Genomic DNA, 22,781 nt, shown 5'->3' with positions numbered 1-22,781 from the left:
TAGATGGTTCCCCGCTTCCTTGTTAACATGATTATTTTTTTGTTTTTATTTTTAGATTTTCGGTTTGGGGTTGTTTTGTTTTTCTCTTTCTCTTTCTCTTGAGACGGGGTTTCACAAGGTTTCGCTGGCTGTCCTGGAACTCAAACTGTAGACTAGGCTGGCCTTAAACTCACATAGATGCCTGCCTCTGCCTCCTAAGTGCTAAGATTAAAGGTGTGCACCACCACTATCACCCAGCTGGGTTTTTTGTTGTTGTTTTTGTTTTTGTTTTGTGTTTTGGTTTTTCGAGACAGGGTTTCTCTGTTTCTCTGTGTAGCTTTGGAGCCTGTCCTGGAACTCATTCTGTAGCCCAGGCTGGCCTCGAACTCACAGAGATCCACCTGGCTCTGTCTCCTGAGTGCTGGGATTAAAGGGGTGCACCACCCCCGCCTGCCTGGCAAGATGTATTTTTATGCTACATGTTTTGCCTGCTTACATGTCTGCACCACATGCATACAGTTCCTGAGGAGGCCTGAAGAAGATATTGAATCCCCTGCAACTAGAGTTACAGTACAGTTGTTAGCTGCCATATGGATACTGGGAAATAAACCAACATCCTTTGGAAGAACAGCCAGTGCTCTTTTAACTGCTGGAGTGACCAGCATCTGGGCTTGTCATTCAGTGTTCCTTTCCTGTCCCTAGACAGAGTGATGTTCTGGGTTAGGTTCATGTGATCCATCAACCTTTATGGACTGTTCAACTTGAGGGACATAACTTTGTTTTTTCTTTCTTTCTTTCTCTCTTTTAATTATTTTTGTGTCATGTCCCCTCTAAGTGGAGTTACAGGTAGCTGTGAGCCATCAACTAACATTGTATATCTAAACACAGTCCAGCCTCTGCCTTAGCAAGGATTGTTTAACTGCATGTAGATATTGCTGCTATTCAGATAACACAAACAATAAATGTTTTTGGGGGGGTGGTTTTGGTTTTTTAAAATTTTTTATTTGATTTGTATGTGAGTATGGAGTGTGAGTGTACATGTAGAAGTCAAGAGGACAATTTGTGGAGGTCCTGTCCCCTTCACTGTGTGGATTCTAGGAGTTGAAATCACTTTGTGAAGTTTGGCGCAAGCACCCTTAAAACTAATGAACTGTCTTGTTGCTGGCCCCTAAATCAATGTTTTGCCTGTTCTGTTTCTGAACCCCTGATTCCAGTGGCATCTTTTAGGTACTAGTGTCCTTTCTGGTAGCATTTATCAGACTTACGTATGTATGGTAGAGAACCAGGTAGTGTAAATCTCAATCTTTGTAATAGTGCTAAATCGCTGCCAGAATCCCTCGGTCCTCCTTTCTCCTGTGTTTGGCCCAGTGGCAATGTAAGGTCTGTACCAAACAAGCATGCTAATGGGGCTCAAGAGGTGCAGCCTGCTGGGGTGGTGGGACAGAACTACAAGGCTGCAAACTAGTGAGTCTACATTGCCACCCACCCATAACATAGACACAAGTTGGAGCTGCTTAGTCCTTCTACCCAGAAGTCCGTGGAGGAGGCCTTGTGCTGTCCTCATATGTATGCATGTCCTGTGTCCAGCTGCTCCTCTCCTGCTAATTATCAGACTCAGTGCACCCCTCTTCATAGGTTCTACAGGCTCTTGACACAGTACATGGCATTGGCTCCATGAAAAAGTGTAATTCACAGTTGTCAGTGGTCATTTGTTCCCAAAGCTGAGAGTATTCCAGGGGTGATTGTCAAGGCATGAACTATAGTAGCCACAGAAGAGTAAAGCTAGCGGTGTTTTCCACCTTTCTTGAAGGTCCTGATCCAGTAGGCTCTTGGCCTCAGGCTGTCCTGTCCCTGTGGACCTGCCAGCTGGCAAGGGTGGTATGCTGTCCCCAGAGACTACTGCTTTGGGGTGCAACGAGTCACTGACGTAACTGGTGAAGTGAGTCACCATTCCTCTTGGCTGGCCAGTTCAGCTCAGAGTCCAGGTCCTTAAAAGAACTCAGAGGTCATTTTTCATCTACAAGTACATTCTAGATGAAGTCACTTTTTGGGTAAATGGATAAGGCTGCCCTGCCTGTAGGCAAGAAGAATAAGATCTATTGCTTATTACTAGTGTTCCAAAGAGTTTTTGTGGAATAGTAAGTGGAGTTCTTAAACCTAGAATGGTTACTGGCAACTATTGGATCCAGTTATTCTTACAAATCTGCAGCATTGGAGATTAGCTTTAGGCCCACGTGTTCTGGGAACAGCCATCTGACAAACCAAAATGACTTGTCTCTATGGTTCTTGGGTGAACACTAGACAGAGTTGTTAACATTAGGGTGTCCTTATGCCTTATTCCACCTTCAGTCTAAGTGATTCATTAACTGTTTGTTTCTTCAGCTCCCTGTGAAACTCTTGCTGACCCCTCCCATCTCAGTTGACAAGAGAAAATGAGTCACCAAGAAGTAGCCAGGCTGCTCAGTCCACAACTTATCTACCCAGCATAGACCCTGGTCCTGTGTGGTTCTACTTAGAAGCAACCTGTCAGGTAGAAAGGCCAATGTGGTACAGTAGGCTGTTTTCATCCAGAGCTCCTGGATGTACCACGTGGAGGCAGAGGAAAATCCCAAGCAGCTTGGGCCAGGTAGACTGAGGAACACTTAGGTGGGAACCTGAAGGAAACATGAGAGGGACACACTTATAAATAAAACTATCTTCTTGCCTCCAAACTCCTAGGCTCTAGTCACCATAGCGTTTGTCACAAACTATAACAAAAACTATGTGCCATGTTTATATTGTAAAGGCGGAACTGACCAGGGCTTAGGAAGAGAGTCCATTCTGGTCTCTTGTCCCTAAGAATGGCACATGCCTTTAATCCCAGCATTTGTTTGAGAGACAGAGATAGGCAGATCTCTTGAGTTCAAGGCCAGCCTGATCTACAAACAAAGCTGGGGGAAGGGAGGCATATCCCTTGGTTTAGTTGAGGATCTTTGCCAAGCCTGTGATAGTTTGGTTAGAGATGACTGATGACTCCTGCAGTCATGAGGGGATTGAGCCTACTTGAGAACTGAGGAGAAACTGTTAAGATGTGTGGGTAGAAAAAAAAAAAAAAGATGTGTGGGTAGATGTCAAGCCTGTCTGGCTTGAGGCTTGGAGGACAGAGAATAGAGTAAAACCCATCTCTGCTCTTCTTGGGAGACTCAAGCACATTCCAAAAGGCCTTTCAAAGCAGCACAGAAGCATCCTATTACTCTGCTTTGGTGTGCCGGGTGAGTCGAAAGATTGGTGCCTGTAACTCTGGTGACTGACTTGTAAGTGCAGTGGGTATAGGGTAGAAATGGAAGGTGGGATACCAAATAGATTTTCCTATATATTTTTTTGAGTACAGCTAGCTTTCTGTGTTGGTCAGCCAGCAGTACAATCTCTTAATAGGAAGTCAAGAGCATCTGTCATTTGGTCCGTCTCGGGAAACTCAGTGCAGTAAGATCTAGGGTGTGATTCACGGGCAGGGTTTTGGCCTAGCCATGTGCAAGGCTTCTGGATTCCATCCCCAGCACTTGTTCTTTCTGCAGCAAGCTTTGGGTTATGTGGTAGACACGAAATGATGTGTATAATTTTCTTTCTTTGCCAAGGTACGGACATTGCTGCAGGAGAAGAAGTTGCCATCAAGCTTGAATGTGTCAAAACCAAACATCCTCAGCTCCACATTGAGAGCAAGATCTACAAAATGATGCAGGGAGGAGGTAAGGTTCATTGGGGTTAAATGTCTGCTCATAGCCTGGCTTACAGGTACAGAAGACTTTACCCAAGAAAAAGAAGCATAGTCTTGCTTATTTTGCTTAAGAACTCTCTTTCCTAGCTTCCCATTAGATGATAATGTCTGAAATCTGGGTTTATGAAAGGTTCAAAATAAACATACCAGTGGTGCTGCCTGTCACATCCTGCTACTTGGCCTTTTCTGGGCCACATGCTTACCTTAGAACTAGAGGGTAGTCCCATCAAACTCTCTGAAGCTCGTTTCCTCTTGGATAGGAATTTTGAACATGACTTCTCTGACTCTCCCAGCTAAGTCACTGTTCTCGGTTCTGTAAAACATTACCCCAAGACCTTGGAGTACTGGAGCCAGTGGTGGGCCAGTCTCACTTCTAGAATTCTGGGAACTTGTAAATATATCGTTTGACTAATACAGCAAGTGCTCTTATTTGAGGCTTTTAAGACCGTGAAGTCTCCTGTCCTAGATGATGGGGCTGAACCTTCAGAAGAACTCACCAGCAGGGTTAGGATCAGGGTTCTTCTGAAGGCATAGCCCCATGTCCTGATAGGAGCCTGCTTTTGGCAGGCTTTATACCTGAAAAGTGGCCATACTTCGTGATCCTTTTTAGCAGAAGCCTCCATAGCGCCATGGTAGTTGGAACAGGAAGGAGAGAGTAACAGCCTCCCTCTGTCAGCAGGAAAAGGGAAACTGTCTCATGCTTTGGGCATTATTTTTCTTTTTTGCTTTTCCTTTCAGATCTTTTGCATATGTGTTAATGGTTTCTATGTGTGTCTCTGCATCTGTATGTTTCATGTGCTCTTTCTTTTTCTCTTCTGTTAGTTTGTTTCATCCTATTCAATTTTACTGGTTTTATTTTTATCTTATTTTATTGTCTCAAAGGGAGGTCAGCAGAGGCCCAATCCTACACACCTGCCCTTTGGCATCATCCTCAGTACGACAGCCTTCTTAGGGGCATTAGGGACTGGCTGCATAGCTTTTGTAACAAGTAGAGTAGAACAGTGTGACATAGGTTTGGTCTTTTCTAGGAGCTTAAAGGATTGTAGTTCTGAGACTGCTAACCTAGAGTGCCTAAGGCGGGGAGAGAGGCAGCCTGATAGTGATCAGAAAGGAGTATAGTATACTCCAAACAGTTCTCCAGCTCCAACATCACTGCCATTTGCTGTGGAGCATCTTAGGTGTCAGTTGCTCTCCCTGGTTATGATGATTAGATGTCCTGGATGGTGCCAGGTACCTGCTGGTAGATAGCATTACTTCCTGTGTTGGGTCCTCAGTCATTTGCCCACATCCCTTCTCCAGACTATTAGAACCCAGACAAGATTCAGAAATGGGTATTATCCTTTCTTGGTGTTTGAATGCTGTTCCTCAGGCTTTGGTCAGGTTTGCTCTTGTTGCCTACTTACTTGATGCCCTGCAGATCTCTGTTTTAGGAAACATAATATGCCCAGGGAAAGAGTGTTTTGTCAGTGTGTGTTATCTGAGACTAAATGGAGGTTGACAGATGGCAGGATGGGGGATACACTTTGCTCAGAAACCACAAGGTTTTGCCAGAGAGCAAAACCTTGTCATGTCATGTTCTCTGTATGTGGGTAAATAGGGATTGCTGTGCTACCTTCTGAAAGGAACAAGCACCTCTTTCATTGTCCTGATCTTGTTTACATTGGCTCTGGCTGTGCCAAAAAGAAAGCATAGAATTAAGTGACTGACTGCAACATGAGGTTTATCTGGAAGACTTGTAGGTGCTAGTAGTGTCACAGTGTCTGGTGAAGCTGCTGTGCTGAGTGGGAAGCAGCTTTCCATAGGATACAGACTGGAACCTGAGCACTCAGCCTCAGGATGTGCTCTTGCTCTTGCAAGCTTTCTCATCTGGCTTTCTTGGACTACCAGCCCACAAATAACTACACAGAAACTTCTTATCAATTATAAAAGGTTGGCCATTAGTTTATGCAGGTCCTACTAGCTTTTATAACTCAAATTAACCTGTTTCTATTCATCTATGCCCTACCACGTGACTCAATTACCTCTGCTCTGTATCATATGTCTGACTTCTTCAGAGTCTCCCTGGTGTGTCTCTGGCCTAATCTGTAGGCACCTAGATTCCTTTTGCTCTTCCTGTCTTTCCCCAGAAATCCTCTCTCCTGCTTAACTATTGGCCATTCAGCTCTTTATGAAACCAATCACAATGACACATCTTCACACAGTGTAAACAAATATTCTGAAACGATGTGCCCCAAGCACTTCCACCAGTCCAAAATCTAGTCAGCACAATAGTTTAAAGGTGAAATACTAGAAATAAACTAGAATTCAGTGTCAGTAAAAGTTTTAAATAGTTGGTGAGTTTTTGTCAACACCTGGTGCTACCAGATAAGACCTAGTAGCTTTATTAACTGTTTATTCCATTTCTGATATATCCCAAAGTACATTGAGACCACACCCTCCTTTAGTAACTCCTCAGCAGAAAACATTTAAGAGTTTACAGATGCTTTTGGTAAATGTTAACAGGGCACTTTGTGGGATGGGAGAATGGCTCTTTGTGATAGGATCTGGGAAAATACTGCAATTTTTTCTCTTGGCCTTTTTTTTTTTTTTAAAGAAAATGGCCCCCAAAGGAATTGGTACTATTAGGAGGTGTGGCCTTGTTAGATGAAGCATGTCACTGTGGGGGTGGACTTTGAGGTCTCTTTGCTCAAGCTTCCCTCAGTGTGACAGTCAGTCAAGTACCTGTTGCCTGCATGATGTAGGACTCTCAGCTCCAGCACCACATCTGCCTGCATGCCACCATGATGATAATGGACTGAACCTCTGAACTGTAAGGTAGCCACCCCAATTAAATGTTTTCCTTCTAAGAGTTGCTATGGTCATGGTGTCTCTTCACAGCATTTAAAAAAAAAAAAAACAAACTAAGACTGTAATGTTGCCCTGGCTGGACTGGAACTTATTTCATAGACCAGACTGGTGATCTTCCTTCCTCTCCCTTCCAAGTGCTCAGATAAACTTGACAGTGTTTATCTTCTGAGTTTGGCTTTTTGTCAAGATGTGAAATTCACAGTCTTTCTGCTCTGCCTCTTGAGTGTTAGAGTTAATGTTCTGGACCACCATGCCTGGCACATAATTAGTCTTGAACCGTTGAACATCACTAGAGACCATGCAGCATGTAGATGAATTCGATGTTGGAGTAAAAGATGCCTGTGATCCCTCACTGCCTTGAGAAAGTCCCCAATGTGCTCCTGTGAAGCCACGTGTCTGCCTAGTCTCTCTAGCATATCTCCACTGGCCTTGCTTATACATTGTTTGCCGTGATTGGGGTGTGTTGGGGTTGTTTTGGAGTGCTAGGATGGAGCCAGGACTGTGCCTGTGCTAGATAAGCACTGGACAACTGAACTACAGCCTCAGCCCTGCTGTTTTTCTTTCTTGTCCTCCCACAAGAAATTTGGTTTTCAAAATCTAAATAACATTACTTAGAAATACTTGACAGGTTTAATAATTTTAAAACTGAATTGCTAAAAATGTAGTGAATTTTCCTATATGAATTAATTCTAAGTGCCCACATTTACATTGAAATACTTATCAAATCACAGTGGAAAGCACTTGCCAATGCCTGTGTTTTCTAGTGTCTGGCCCCAGTTACTTATTTTGGCATCTTAGACCCCCCATAAGGGTAAAGCATCCATGTTCACAACTGTGAGCAGAGTGGGTGTAGCTCATCCCCAAGTCATGGCACAGACAGCACTTGGGTTTTTTCTTTAAACGGCTAGCTTCATTTGTTCCTGGGGAAAAAAACAAAATAAAACAAACAAACAAACAAACAAAAAACAAAGCAGTAGTAGCAGCACTTTCTAGGCATGGATCTACTTTGGGTTCTGGATTTTGCTAGCATGAATGACTGGCTTCAGAGTAGCAGTGAGCCTGTAGCTGGAAGGTTCTTCATCATGCTTTAGCAGGAACCTTCTCCTAATTGGTTTTATAGTCACTTGCTTCCTAGGCTTCACCACTAGTTAGTTTGTGGCAGTTTGCTGAAGGTAAAGTGCACCACAAAAGACATTCTCCATCTTTTCCAGCCAGGGATCCGTGAACTCAGGAATCCTTTGCAGTGACTGTATTTTATCCAGTCTCCAAATGCCATGGATTAACAAATAACACTATTATTCCCCATTGAAAAGGAAAGTGCTGGGCTGGAGAGATGGCTCAGCGATTAAGAGCACTACTCACTGGCTTCTTCCAGAGGTCCTGAGTTCAATTCCCAGCAACCACATGGTGCCTCACAACCATCTGTAATGAGATCTGGTGCCCTCTTCTGTCCTGCAAGGATACATGCAGACATTACACTGTATATATAATAAATTAAAAAAAGAAAGAAAAAGAAAAGGAAGGTGCTGCCCCCTATCGCATATCCCCCCCAGCTGTTAAGTATATCAAGACACCATGGCATGCATCCCTCCTAAATAGCAATTTGCTGTTAATGGAATGCAGTCATGCTTCCTGCATCTTTTGTAGCCTTTTGACAATATATTCCTAGAACTCGTTTGCATATGGTAGAATTCCCTAGAATAAACATAGAAGAAATTAGGGGTTTTGTCAGCTTCAGATCAGAATAGCATCAGTTTGGGCTAGGAAGATAGCTCAGTAGGCTGACGTGCAAGCAGGGTGTGGTGGTGTGTCTCTGCAGTCCCAGCACTCCTGGTAGTATGCAAAGTGGAAACAGGAGAGTCACCCAGAAGCTCACAAGCCAGGTAGATGCCCTAGAGTGCACAGACCAACACCAGAGACAGAGAGGCTGTACCTCAAACAAATTCCCAAAAAAGATGTCTTCTGACCTTCATGTACACAATGTGGTAAAAAACATATGTACACATACAGATTAAATGTTTAAAATATGGTCAGTTTACTTCACCAACAATGGTTATAAAATGTAATTTTAAAATACCATTTCTGGTAGTGTACACCTTAAATATTGTCAACAATGTAATTTTTTAACTTTTATTTTTAGGATTTATTTATTTATTTAATGTATATAAGTGCTCTCTCTACATGTATGACATTATGCCAGAAGAGGTTATCAGATCCCACTATAGATGGTTGTGAGCTACCATGTGGGTGCTGGGAATTGAACTCAGGAACTCTGGAAGAACAGCCAATGCTCTTAACCACTGAGCCATCTCTCTAGCCCCCACAATGTAATTTTTAAAAATACCATTTATAGTAGCAAACTAGGAAGTAGTACATGGGGTATTTAAGGAATAAGTTTTGAGATAGGCTGATGCTCTGCGGAAAGTTGAAAGACTATTAGAGGACATAAAGGAAGGCTTGATGTTAGTTCTCTCATAATGTTTTTTAATGTAAAATGAAATTCCACTCAGAACATAACAACCCTCCTTTTCTTTTCTCTCTCTCTTTCTTTCCATTTTTGAGACAGGGTCTGTCTATGTAACTCTGACTGTCCTTGAGCTCAGAGAGATCCACTGCCTCTGTCTTCTGACAACTGGGATTAAAACTGTGTACCACCATTCACATCTTTTTTTTTTTTTTTTTTTCCCCTTAATCTGTATGTATGGGTGTTTGCCTGTATGTATGTGTGTGTATCACATGTGTTGGTGGTGCCTGCAGAAGTCAGAAAAGGGTGTTGGATCCCCTAGAACTGGAGTTATTCATGGTTGTGAACCACTCTATGGGTGTTGGGAATCAAACCTCGATCTTCAGAAGCAACCAAGTGCTCTTACCTGCTGAGCCATATCTCCAGCTTCCTCCATACCATCGGCAGCTTTTTTCAATTTTTTTCATACAATATATGTTGATCATATTGTTTTCCTTTCCCCATCTCCTCCCAGATCCTTCTCACCTCCCTACCAACTCAATTTCATATTCTTTTTCTGTCTCTCAAAGAACAAAAACTTAGACAGCTAACAAAACAGAAACACACAGGGGAAAAAAAGTGTGGAGTGTGTTTTGTGTTGGCCAGTTATTCTGGGCACATGGCTGCCCTTGGAGAGTATGGTTGATACACCAGATACACTACATTGGAGAAAACTGGTTTTGCCTTTCCCAGCAGGTGCCCCAGGGAATAGCTTCTTGGATAAGGATGGATGGGAATGTGTGTCAACTTCCCCTTCTCAGTGCTGGGATTTCATCTCATTTGAACCTGTTTAGATCTAGTCCAAAGGCTCTTAGAGAACAGGATGACTAGAATTCAGAGAGGAAAGTGAAAGGGCCAAGATTAACAACAGTATTCATGAAGAAGAGGAGCAGTTGCCTGAAAATGTCACTACTTGCCCTAGAGCTGTGGTGATTAAAGCTGTTCTGGACACGGGCAGGGCCCGGTCCCAAGCTTTCTCAAGTGTTCTTCCCACTGAGGGGGGCCTAGACTACTTGCTGTGGCTGGTTCCAGGACTAGGGCAAGAACTTGGAACATGTGGAACAAAAGAAAGTACCCTTCCTCCCTTAGTGACAGAACCACGTTGGGAGGATGTGAGAGGACACAAAAAGGCATGCCTTCTGGCCAACTCTGAAACAGGACTTCAAAACAAATGATGACAGGAATGGGTTAATTGGAGAGGGAATGAAAACTGTTGAGTGTTGTGGGATATTTGTTTGCACTGACATTCCAAGATTTTCAATAAAGTTAAACCTTGAACCATAAGGGGGCGGGGTCAATGATTGGCTGACCGGAATTAGCCAAGATAATGTTGGAGGACCAAGGTAGTCAGATAGAGAGGTACAAGAAAGAGAGGAGGAGGAGATTGGAGGGGTTTTGAGGGCTTTTTCCAGTGTGGAAGTGTGGAGAGGCAGGGTCATCTGCTCATTCGTCCATTGCTCTTTGGATCTACCAGATTTTTACCCCAGTATCTGACTTCCGAGTTTTATTTAATAATGGGGCAACATATAAGTAATTGCTTCATCTGGTGCCTGATGTTGGATGCCATATGTAGTCAGACTTTTTTTTTGGCTGCCAACCCCAAATAATGACATGGAGACTTACTAATTATGAAAGCTTTGCCTTAACTTAGGATTGCCTCACTAGTTCTTATAACTTAAATTAACCTGTTTCTATTAATTTACATTCTACCATGTTAGCTCGGTTACCTCTCCTCTGTACCTTATGTCCAACTTCTTCAGTGTCTCACTGGCTTCTCTTATCACCCCTAGATTCATCCTGAGTTCCCCTCTCTGCCCAGAAGTCCCACCTATTATTCTCCCCTGCCTAGCTATTGGCCATTTAGCTTTTTATTAAACCAATCACAATGAAACATCCTCACACTGTGTAAAGAAATACTCCACAACAGTTGAGTCCACTGCTATGAATATAGCCATGTTTCTCTCCAAAGAAAATTACAGCTAAGAAGGGCTTTACTCCCAAGTAATTGTGGTTGCTTTGTGTAGATATGGATCTCACTTGGTACTCTTGCCTTCTTCAGGAAGGAGCTTTTATGCAGGACTACTGGGGATAGAACACCATTTGTGTGGGCAGTTTGTTGTGCACTAATGTAATTGTCTTCATGATTCTTGCACCTGAACTGAATCTAGATTTCAGATATTTGCCTGCTTCATTTTCCCATTTCCACTGATGGCTTGAGCTGAGCCTGCAGCACAGTACACTAAGGCTCCTGTTTACTTTTGCTCTGCTTCTGTAGTTTCTATTGCTGTCTTGAGTTTATTGGTCTTACGCAATGTTTAATCTGCTTGGTGTTTTTCAGTCTTAAACATTACAGTTTTCAACCTTTGGTATGAGAGAGAGTTTTTCTTTCCTTTAACTTTCTTTGGTTTTTTTTCGAGACAGGGTTTCTCTGTGTAGTTTTGGTGCCTGTCCTGGATCTCGCTCTGTAGACCAGGCTGGCCTGGAACTTACAGAGATTTGTGGGGCATTTATCCACCAACCTCACAGCTCCCCAGAGTTGTCTTGAGTGTGAGCAGCAGGAAATATTAGATAGAAGGATTTATTGCAGAGATAAACAGAAAGTAAAAGGATAGCCTTGAGAGGGCCTGGAACCTTTTCCAACGGCCCCGACTGTCTCTGGCCCAGGGTATTTATAGAGACGCCAAGGGGTGGAGCAAAAGACCTCCCCCCCAGCACAGCCAAGTGCAGATCATTTCAGACACCTGCACTCAGGCCTGTGGTCCTAATCATCCTCTATGAGGACATGCTGGGTAAAGCCACAAGGAACCTGAAAACGGGCTCCCACAGAGATCCACTTGCCTTTGCCTCCCAAGTGCTGGGATTAAAGGCATGCGCCACCACTGCCCAGCCTCCTTTAACTTTCTTGACTTGGAATTCATTTATATTTAATTACAACTTTTTTTTTTCCTTCTGCAATACTGGGTTTTGATCTCAGAGTCCCTCACATGCCAAGCAGGCATTCCACTACTGTGCTACATCCCCATCACTTTTTTGTTTGTTTTTATTTTGACACAGGGTTTCAATAAGTTACTCAGGCTGGCCAAGAACTCACTCTGTAGCCCTAACAAGCCTTGAACTTGTTATTGTGATCTTCTTGCCTAAGTTTCCTAAATAGCTGGAATTACAATCCCTTGGCATACTTTAACTTTTAATGCTCATCTCTACCAGTTCTAATTTGTGGGCTCACATGCCTTACTATGTCTCATAACCTTTGGATGCCAGACATTGAAAATCTTATCCCCTTTGTGTTCAGTATTTCTGTCTTTCACATTCTTCCTCCTGTTGTTTCTAGATTGAAGTCAAGTTGCATTTGTCTGTTTTGTTTTGTTTTGTTTTGAGGACAAGGCTTCTCTGTGTAGCCTTGGCTGTCCTGGAACTCCGCTCTGTAGACCAGGCTGGCCTCAAACTCGCAGAGATCTACCTGCCTCTGCCTCCCAAGTGCTGAGATTAAAAGCATGGGTCACCGCCGCTCAGCTTGATTCTGTCTTTTATGGTGACACTTGGGCATGTGGTGGTTGTCTTTGAAACATCAGCATCGTCTTTCTGAGGTTCATGTTTTATCTTACCTCTCCTGAGTTATTTCAGTACAGGGGTCAGGTGGGTCTCTTAACTTCATCACTGCTAGAAGCAAAAATGATTTCTGCACTTCAACATTTGTTATTATTAAGACATGGTCTCGATATGTACCATTGCACTTTGACACTTTTACAGGGTAATAATAGGATCTCTTTATGACTCAAGGGTCATAATAGTTTCATAGAGAAAAATACTGAGAGCAAGCTGGGCAGGCATAATGACATGTCCCTGTAATCCTAGCACTTGAGGTAGCAGAAAGTCTGGAACTCAAGCCCAGACTGGGGTCCATAGTGAGACCCTATCAAAAAAAAAAACAAAACACCCGAAAGCATTACTCGCCACAAGAAGATACTTGCCTCACATAAAACCATTAAACCATTTTTTTTGTCACAAAATATGCTTGAGCATTTCAGAAAAGAGAAACAGACACGGTGGTTGTGTTCATAAAAGACACAGTGGTCAGAGAGATTAATTTTATACACTAGATACAAGTAGGGAATGGACAAGTGGCAGAATGTCCAGCAACAGGGCCTTGCTCATTGCTGTTACCATCTCATATGTCTTGTACAGTTGGATAATTTATACTTTAACACCACAGCAAATGTGTTTATAAGTGTATGTTCAGAGGTAAAAAGGAATTCCATGTGTTACAGCGGACATACATAAGAACATACTTTATAATAGGAAAAGCAAACCTAAGCCATCTGTCTTAGTTAGGGTTTATGTTGCTGTTAAGAGACACCATGGCCATAGCAACTCTTATAAAGGAAAGCATTTCATTGGGGCTGGCTTAGAGTTCAGAGGTTTAGTCCATTGTCATCATGGTGGGGAGCATGGCGGCATACAGGTGGACATGGTTCTGCAGAGGTACTACATCCAGTGCCAAGAGTTATATATCTGGGATTGGCAGACAGCAGGAAGAGGGTGAGACACTGGGCCTGGGATCATCTGAGACCTCAAAACCTGCCCCCAGTGACAAGATTTCCTCCAACAGGGCCACACCTCCTAATAGTGCCATTCCCTATGGGCCTATGGAGGCAGTTTTCATTCAAACCACCACACTATCCAAATGACAGGTAGGTAATTAGAGATTGTGGAATACTGGTTATAAGAAATGTAACAGGGCTGGAGAGATGGCTCAGAGATTAAGAGCATTGACTGCTCTTCCAGAGGTCCTGAGTTCAATTCCCAGCAACCACATGGTGGCTCACAACCATCTATAATAGGATCTGATACCCTCTTCTAGCTTGCAGATATACATGCAGAACACTCATATACATAAAATATGAATAAAATAAAATTAAAAAAAAAAGAAATGTTACATAGCACACATGAGGGAGGTCTGAATGGAGAGCACGGGTGACAAAAGGTGGCTGGGACATAGAAGCTACTGTTAGGAATATACTAGGTATCCCGTTAGGTCCCCAGTCTCTATTACTTTAATATTTAGATATTTGTTGTATGGGTTCTCAAGTAAGATGTAAAAAATACTTTGAGATAATGAAGCTTTTTTTTTTTTTTTCTAAATGGTAGGATCTCCCTGCAAACATCTAAACTCACAATGAAGCTCCACTAAATGCTTCACATGGAAGGAAAGAGAGGCCTTGGGCTCATGACAGAGCCAAAAGTGGAGCATGTATGATAAGAGCCAGTGACAGTGTATGGAGCTCACTAGACCACATGCTCTGGTAGGCAGAGGAGAATACGGGGCATCTTGTAAAGCTTGTCTCTCTGCAATGCTTGCTCTTTGACCTGAACAAAGCTTCTGTGTGCATTCTTGTTCCTGGCAGTCTTCATGAGCAAGTGCTCTTCGCTTTTTCCTGAGCATCTTTGTGTGACTGTTGTCAGTCATCCATGTTTTTAGATGAAATATTTTTCTAGGTTGACTTTTGTTTTCAGATCTAGCATCTTGAAAGCATCTTTGAGTTCCTTCCCTCATTTGGAGTTCTGGATTGTTTGGTTTATAGTTGTTGTTTTCTTTTAAACAGGGTCTCATTACATAGTCCAAGGTGCAAAAACTCTGGATTCTACAGCTCCGTCGCACAAGCACATCTCCTCACCCAGCTGGTTTCTTTATGTTAGATTTGTCCTGTTCTCCTTACTCTCTTCTACTGGTTGGTGTGTTTAAAGTCCGTATGAATCTCTAAGAAATTTTCATTGTGTTTGCTTTTCCCTCATCAATATCAGGGGGGGAAAAGGAAATACTTTTTTCTCTCTTCTACAACCCATGGTAGATGTTTTTCTCTTCTGTTTTCTCAACATTAGGTTCTAGTCTCACTGGTGGAGCTATGGCTTCCAGCTGGCTTCTCTGGACCTGTCTTACCTCACGTGCTTTTTCTTTCCATGGGTGCTGATGTTATGAAATTATCTCATTTGCTGTTACTGCTTGCTTGACTCTTGCCAGAGTTTGCTCTGTGTCACGTGTTAACTGTATGTGGCTTAATCACGAGTGGATATATTTGAGGCAAGACATTGCCAGGATCATCTGAACCCCTTGAACACCCATACCCACAGACTCAATTCACTAAACATCTGTGTCATGTCGAATAGAGATGATCTGATGCCTGTGCTGAAGTCCTCTGTTTGGTTTCTCTTCCAGTGGGCATCCCTACCATCAGATGGTGTGGGGCTGAGGGGGACTACAATGTCATGGTGATGGAGCTACTAGGACCGAGCCTAGAAGACCTCTTCAACTTCTGTTCAAGGAAGTTTAGTCTCAAAACTGTCCTGTTGCTTGCTGACCAAATGGTAAGCACCCCTTTTCCTGAAGTGCACAGGTAGTGTAGTAGGTACTTGGCATGTGCTTGCTGGCTTGATAGAATAGATTACTGGGTTACATTTGCCATGGTTTTACGTCCTTTTAATCCCAGTACTCAGGAGGCAGAGACAGGCAGATCTTTGTGAGTTCATGGCCAGCCTTGTCTACACAGCAAGTTCCAGATCAGCAGGGTGCTACATAGTAAAACCCTGTCTCAAATAAAGAAGTTACTGGGTTGCCATTTCTCCATTATTTTTTCCCCATTTTTGCATAGGAAGGGGAATTTGTTTAACTTTGGCCTCAAGATTAGAGACCAATTTTTAGCTTCTCAAGTGTGTCCATATTGAATGGACCTCCCAGTTCTCTCAGGGAGCTCACATTTAACTGGTAGCAACTCTTGGGTGGTTTCCATGAAAATCTTGTTTATGCCTCATGCAGAAGTTTAGCTGACAACCATTGTCTGGTAGTGAGTTGCCACTTTAGCCTGCTCTCTTTTCTGCTCCCATGGGAACCAAGGAGAAGAAATGTCTGGGCCTGTTGGGGGGGATAGAGAGCTAATGATACCTTGAGAGATGACCACCCTAACTGAAATCTCTGTGCTTTCCAGAAAGCAGAGAATGTGTAATGTGAGCCTCACTGCCAAGCAGCCTCCTTTTGCAGCACGAACCACTATGGGATTCAGTCTCACCATTGTTTCTCTGTTTGTAGATAAGTCGTATTGAATACATTCATTCGAAGAATTTTATCCACCGAGATGTGAAGCCAGATAACTTCCTCATGGGGCTGGGAAAGAAAGGCAACCTGGTCTACATCATTGACTTTGGTCTGGCCAAGAAGTACCGGGACGCCCGCACTCACCAGCATATCCCCTATCGAGAGAACAAGAACCTCACAGGGACGGCACGCTATGCCTCCATCAACACGCACCTTGGCATTGGTGAGCCCTGACATAGGGTGCCACACTTGACTTAATGTATCTTTAGTATGTCCATCCTTATAAGGCTTAGGGAAAGTCCAACTTATTTAGCAGCCTGGGGTTATGAGCCAGTTTGGTGATGGAGGCTGTCAGCCAGCCTTTATAGCAGACAAGCAGATGTGCACAGCTGCTGGAGGGTGCAGTGGGGTAGGCAGAAATGGCTTCTCTAGCAGTTCTCCAAGATGTTGATGTGTTAGGGAGGTTCTTTAACAACATGTAAGGGACAACTGCTGGTGACATAATTCTGCAACTATATTTTTCTGTTATTTTTGAAGTTTTATTTCCATTTTTTTGTTTGCCAGGTGTTGCTTTTATACATACACAGACATACATGCCTTCCTTGACATAGTTCCCTTTTCTTTCCAGAACAATCTCGAAGGGATGACTTGGAGTCTCTGGGGTACGTGCTGATGTACTTCAACCTGGGCTCTCTCCCCTGGCAGGGGCTGAAGGCTGCCACCAAGAGGCAGAAGTATGAGAGGATCAGTGAGAAGAAGATGTCCACTCCCATTGAAGTGCTGTGCAAGGGCTATCCTTGTGAGTCCCCTCATACTTGTACTGCAGCCACCCTCCCCCGTATTAACTAGACACTTGTGTGGAAAGCCTCTGGCTATGCTGTCAGACCTGCTTCCTTCTGTTAGAAGAGTTGTATGAAAGAAGCACTTTTCATATATGAAGGTGGCAGTTGGACCTGGTTTGTTTTTCTTTTCCGTCCCTGAGTGCTTTTGTTTAAAAGGTGTTCTATGAGGCTCCAGTGAGACTGGAATGTAGCAAGACTGAGCCTTGAGAGGTGACTTACATGGATAGGGAAGGAGGAAAATAGTGGGAGACCTAACTGCTCCTTAAACTGACTTCCCTTTACCGCTATTCCACCTCCCAGAGCCATTTCCCAGGGAACTTTCCTATTTGGTGAGATTGCTCCTGGGATAAAAATGCCCTGGATAACTGAATTTTGCTCTCTAGTGTTGACCTTCTGGGAAGTGTGGAGGGTGCTAGATATGGAACCCAAGGCCTCACACATGGTTTACAAGCTGTGTGAGCTTTCTACCACTGAACTATATACCTCCAGGTTCTAGATGTTGACTTTTTTCCCCCCCAAGCAGTCTCCCAAGGCTTGATTTCTTAAGTAATATGACTAGTTTTCAGATTTCATCTTTGATATCTTTGTTATATGATGCTGTGGGAGGTGAATTGGGTGAATGGATACCAGTCTGGGCTACTTAGCTAGCATTGAATTTCTTTTTTTTTTTTTCTTTGTTTTTTCAGCTGAATTTGCCACATACCTGAATTTCTGCCGTTCCTTACGTTTTGATGACAAACCTGACTACTCCTACCTGAGACAGCTCTTCAGAAATTTGTTCCATCGCCAGGGCTTCTCTTACGACTATGTGTTCGACTGGAACATGCTCAAATTTGTAAGTGATATTGCTTAGAGCATTGGATGACAGCATCCTGGTCCTCAGAAGGCTGGGATGGGTTTTTTATGTAAAGCTATGCTGTCTGTGCAAGGCACAGTGGTAAGGCACGGTAGAAATTGTGAAAGCTAAGCACACCTGGTGGAACTTGGGCCTAGAGACCAATTTGCCTCTTGGTTCAGAGTACTGAGAGGGAAGATGCTGAGTGAGGCAAAAACCTCTGTAGTATTTGGGGATGGAGAGATGGCACAGAGGTTAAGAGCACTCACTGCTTTTGCGGAAGACCTGGGTTCAGTTTTTAGGGTCATCTGTAACTCCATTTCTAGGGGATCCAATTCCCCTTTATGCCCTCTTCTGGCCTCTGTGGGTACTGCATGCACATGGTTCATTTACTTACATGCAGACAAAACACACAAAATAATAAAGACCTCTGGCGTTTGTGGATATGTATAATAAGAAACCCGGTAAGCTGTAGTGAAGGTCTGCATGGAGTCAGCTGCTTATGGGTTGGTAAGTCTTCCTTAGTTGAAAGACCTGCCTGCGTCCTCCCTTCTTACTTCCCTTCCCTCCCCTCTCCTCTTTTCTCTTTTTCCTGAATTTTTAGGGAGTAAAGCTACTTCTGAGAAAATCTGTATATACATAGAGTGCCTGGTGCTCTTAGGGTCAGAAGAGGAAGTCAGATCCCCTGAAACTGAAGTTAGAAGCTACTGTAAGCTTTAGTGTGGGTTCTGGGAACCAAACTCAGGTCCTCCTCAAGAGCAGCAAGTGCTCTTAATCACTGAACCATTGCTCCAACCTTGAGTTTTATTTTTTGAAGTTTGTTGTTGCCTGGGCTAGTCTTGAACTCCTAGGCTTAAGCTGTCCTCATGCTTTGGCTTTCCAGGTGCTGTGGGTACTGCTGCCCCCATGCCCACCTTAGAAGATTATTCTATTACCAATTTTAAGAGCTTTGTGGATTCATCTGCCTGTGGTGGCGTGGCATGATAGTCTGGGCTGGTAGGAAGCCTGGTGGTCTCCTTAAGCCCTGCCTCTCCCTGTCATCCATCCTTACCCCATCTCCAATAGAGTGTACATCTCATAGGCCTCAGAAGAGCCTCTGGGGTAAAGTGCCTGATATTCAGTCTGAATATGCTCCTGTAATCATTCAGATATTGCTGCTACAATTCAAGGCTTTGTCAAATTTTCATTGAAAATTCATTCTTGGGCTGGGCATGGTAGCTCGCACCTTTAAGCATTCAGAGGGAAAAGGGAGGCAGATCTCTTGAGTTTGAGGCCTGTCTAGAATACATAGTTCCAAGCCAGCCAGGGCTACAAAGTGAGACAACATAGAGTAAGCAGACAAACAAGAATAAAGTAAAAACAAATTTATTCTTTGAGCCAAGCATGGTTGTGCATCTTTGTAATTAATTCCAGTGCTTGGGAGGCTGGTGATTAGCTTGAGGCCAGCCTTGGGCTACAAAGCAAGACCCTGTCTCAGACAATCAAGACATTTTGTAATTTGAACTTGAAATTGGAACCTTTATAAGTAATGTATCTAGTCGAAGCAGTGGCAAGAACTGCTTCTTTGGGTGCATACCAGGAACCTTGTCAGCTGCACTATGTCCCACCTCGTGTGGGGGGCACTGCACTGTGAACTAGTGCCAGAGGGAGACTTTTATCCTAATCTTTCCTCCTCAGGGTGCCAGCCGAGCTGCAGATGATGCTGAGCGGGAACGCCGGGACCGAGAGGAGCGATTAAGACACTCCCGGAATCCAGCCACCCGTGGCCTCCCTTCTACAGCTTCCGGCCGTCTGCGGGGAACCCAGGAAGTGGCTCCCCCAACGCCCCTTACCCCTACCTCACACACGGGTGAGCATACCTCTTAGCATGCTCCACCAGACTGGGGCCTCTTGTTTCATGTTTGACAATTTGCTGACCACCCTAGTTGGTGGCCTCACAAGGATTCTGGGCAAATCAGTTGAGAGTTGTGTCCTCATTTCAGTCATTCCTCATTCTGAAGAGTAATAGGGCTGGGGCACAGCCCGTGATATCACCTTTAGAAATGTCGTGGTGACACATACCTTTAACCCCAAAACTTGGGAAGCAGAAGCAAGGTGGCTTTCTGTGAATTTAAAGCCAGTTTAGTCTGCATAGTGAGATCTTGTCTCAAAGAAAAGAAAGGAATGTTCCTCTCACAAGACTTGGTCTAAAGATTGAGTTCTCTGAAATTTGTTGCTAGTGTTGGCTGTTTCCTGTGTAAAGTTTTGCTCTCATGGAGCTGTAGAGATGGCTCAGTGGTTAAGAGCACTGTCTGGTCTTCTAGGGGACTTGGGTTCATTTCCCAGCACCCACATGACGGCTTTTACACTGTCTGTAATTCTAGTTCCAGGGGAACCAACACCATCTACCATCTTCTGGTCTCCTTGGGCACTGCATGCACATGGTACACAGACATGGGTAGGCAAAATACACACACATATAAAATAAGTTTTTAAAAAGTTTTGTTGTGCTGGGTGTGGTGGAACACACCTTTAATCCCAGCACTTGTGAGGCAGAGGCAGGCGGATCTCTGAGTTTGAGGCCAGCCTGGTCTACAAAGCAAGTTCCTGAACAGCCAGGAATGTTACACAGAGAAACCCTGCCTTAAAAAAAAAAAAATTGCCGGGCAATGGTGGCGCACGCCTTTAATCCCAGCAATCGGGAAGCAGAGCCAGGCGGATCTCTGTGAGTTCGAGGCCAGCCTGGGCTACCAAGTGAGTTCCAGGAAAGGCGCAAAGCTACACAGAGAAACCCTGTCTTGAAAAACCAAAAAAAAAAAAAAACAACAACAAGAAAAAACTTGTTCGTTTTTTTTTTTCTCTCTCTCAGAGATTTTCTCAAACCTTTGACTACTCAGGTCTGACGTGTATTGCTAAATGTTGAGGTCTTAGAATGCATTTCTACTACCAGCGGGGGTCTTGGGGTTGCTGAGTATTTGAGTTGTGTGTGTAGCCCTGAGCCAGTTAGTTAATAAGTTCAGGTTCTGCTCTGAAAAGGTCCACCTAGAGCCTGTGTATTTGGCAAGGGCCATTAGCCTCTGCTGTGCCAGTTTATTTAGATTATTATGTGTGTGGGGCGGGGGGCTGCCTGCATTTGTGTCTGTGCACTGCATGTGTACCTAGTGCCCATGAAGGTCAGAAGAAGGCATCAGATCTGGAACTGGAGTTGTGGGTGGTTGTAAGCTGCCATGTGGGTACTGGAGACCAAACTGGGTCCTCTGTAAGAGCAAGTACCTTGACCACTGAGCTGTCTTTCCATCTTCAGCTAGTGAGATGTTCAAGAGCCAAGGGAACTCAGTAATGGTTCCTCTTCATCTCCTCTAGCCAACACCTCTCCTAGGCCCGTCTCTGGCATGGAACGAGAACGGAAAGTGAGCATGCGGCTGCACCGTGGGGCACCAGTCAACGTCTCCTCATCTGATCTCACAGGCCGACAAGATACCTCTCGCATGTCCACCTCACAGGTATGCATGTAGAACTCACTGAGGCCTGGATGTGCCATACCCCGGTGTGGGGATGCATGTCCTTGTCACTGTATACAGACACTGGTTCTCCCCCTTACCTTGCCTGAAGGACTGACTTTACAGGTTCATAGTCAGGAGTGGGGTAACTCTTGTGAAGATTGTATTTCCTTCCTTCCCCTACTTTTTCCCTCATTTTTGAGGATGTCTAACTAGCTAGGCTTCTAATTCTTGGTTGGAGCTTGTGACTAGCTGGGTTTCTCTCTCTCTTTCCTCCTTTCTTTCTTTCTTATTTTAGGATTTATTCATTTAATGTACTTCGGAGTTTTGCCTGCATGTATATCTATATGAGGGTCAGAATCCCTGGAATTGGAGTTACAGACAGTTGTGAATTGCCATGTGGGTGCTGGGAATTGAACCTGGGTCCTTTGGAAGAACAGCCAGTGCTCTCAACAGCTTGAGCCATCTCTACAGCCCCGACTAACTGGGTTTCTAAAGGGTTTATTTCCTGATTAGGACTGTAATGGGCTGTGAACTATGTGTAAAGCTTTTTCACTTCTGCTCAGTTTTAAAGGACAACCCTATCCCTGCCCCGCCGTCCTCCCCACCAGGTGAGACACCGTATGCCTGCTTGCTCACACCTCTTGTTGGGGAGAGGTCTGTTGTAGACACACCCAGCTTTTTTAACTCCACCTGTGTTTGCTAGTGAGAATCTCCTTAGCACAACACCATGGAAGGCAGTGGCTGCATAAGGAGGGTCCCTGTGAGGGATCCTGAGCGGTAGCATCCTTGGAGGTATCATCTTCTGTCGTCCTGTCTGTCTCTAATGAGGGAGGTGCTCAGGGAAGGCAGGGTAGTTTGGACTAGTTTCCAGGCCCTCTCTCATAGCTACTCCCTCACCTGCACCCAAGTCCTCCTCCATGCTGTGCTTTTGCTGCTGTGTGCATTTAAAACTCTTCATTCAACAGACTAGAGTCACTTCTGTCTACATTAGGTTCCTTTTTCTGAAGTAAATATTTTAGAGTCTTCCACTTATAAGGGGTAGGGTCCAAGTTGAATTTGAGGAGGCTCTTACCAGCCAGTGCCACTATTGTCCAAGAGCTTGTTTTTAAAGCATACTTGCACCCAGCTCTGGGACTTGATTGTATGACAACATCTCTCTGGCTTACTGTGGGATCTAGTATGGTGTTTGAGTTGGTAAGGACTGAACATGTGTTGAGTCAGTGTGAGATCCCTGGGGCTTCCTGGGCTCAGGCCACACCTAGGACTGGTCTGACAGAAATCAAGACTGTTGAAATGTGTTCCTGTGCATTTCTGATTTGCCAGAAATGGCTGGTTTTGTATGATTTTCTCCTGAAAAGACAACAAATGTAGGGAGCTTGACAAGGGATAACTTAAATTGTGAACCTTGAGTTTTGACATCATGAGGAGATTGAGTCCCTTGATGTATACACT

The 22,781-nt window shown here is 44.1% G+C and overlaps 1 protein-coding gene across 5 annotated transcripts in view; it reads left to right on the top strand.

Annotated features, from left to right (window-relative positions):
• Positions 1–22,781, top strand: part of Csnk1d (casein kinase 1 delta) — a 37,600-nt gene that overhangs the window by 5,788 nt on the left and 9,031 nt on the right. For all 5 annotated transcript variants that reach the window (XR_009380815.1, XR_009380817.1, XM_059272324.1 and 2 more), the window contains exons 2-8: positions 3,594–3,704; positions 15,298–15,446; positions 16,165–16,393; positions 16,799–16,969; positions 17,699–17,847; positions 19,525–19,696; positions 21,190–21,329. Coding sequence is in view for 3 of the 5 variants with exons in the window: in XM_059272324.1 (XP_059128307.1) it covers positions 3,594–3,704; positions 15,298–15,446; positions 16,165–16,393; positions 16,799–16,969; positions 17,699–17,847; positions 19,525–19,696; positions 21,190–21,329 (1,121 nt within the window). In the remaining 2 variants the exon portion in view is untranslated. The remainder of the gene's footprint in view (positions 1–3,593; positions 3,705–15,297; positions 15,447–16,164; positions 16,394–16,798; positions 16,970–17,698; positions 17,848–19,524; positions 19,697–21,189; positions 21,330–22,781) is intronic.

This window comes from Peromyscus eremicus, chromosome 8a (genome assembly GCF_949786415.1).
Source record: "Peromyscus eremicus chromosome 8a, PerEre_H2_v1, whole genome shotgun sequence".
In the NCBI taxonomy this organism is placed as follows: Eukaryota; Metazoa; Chordata; class Mammalia; order Rodentia; family Cricetidae; genus Peromyscus; species Peromyscus eremicus.
Note: the sequence above shows the minus strand (reverse complement) of the source record. Positions and strands in the feature narration are given on the sequence as shown.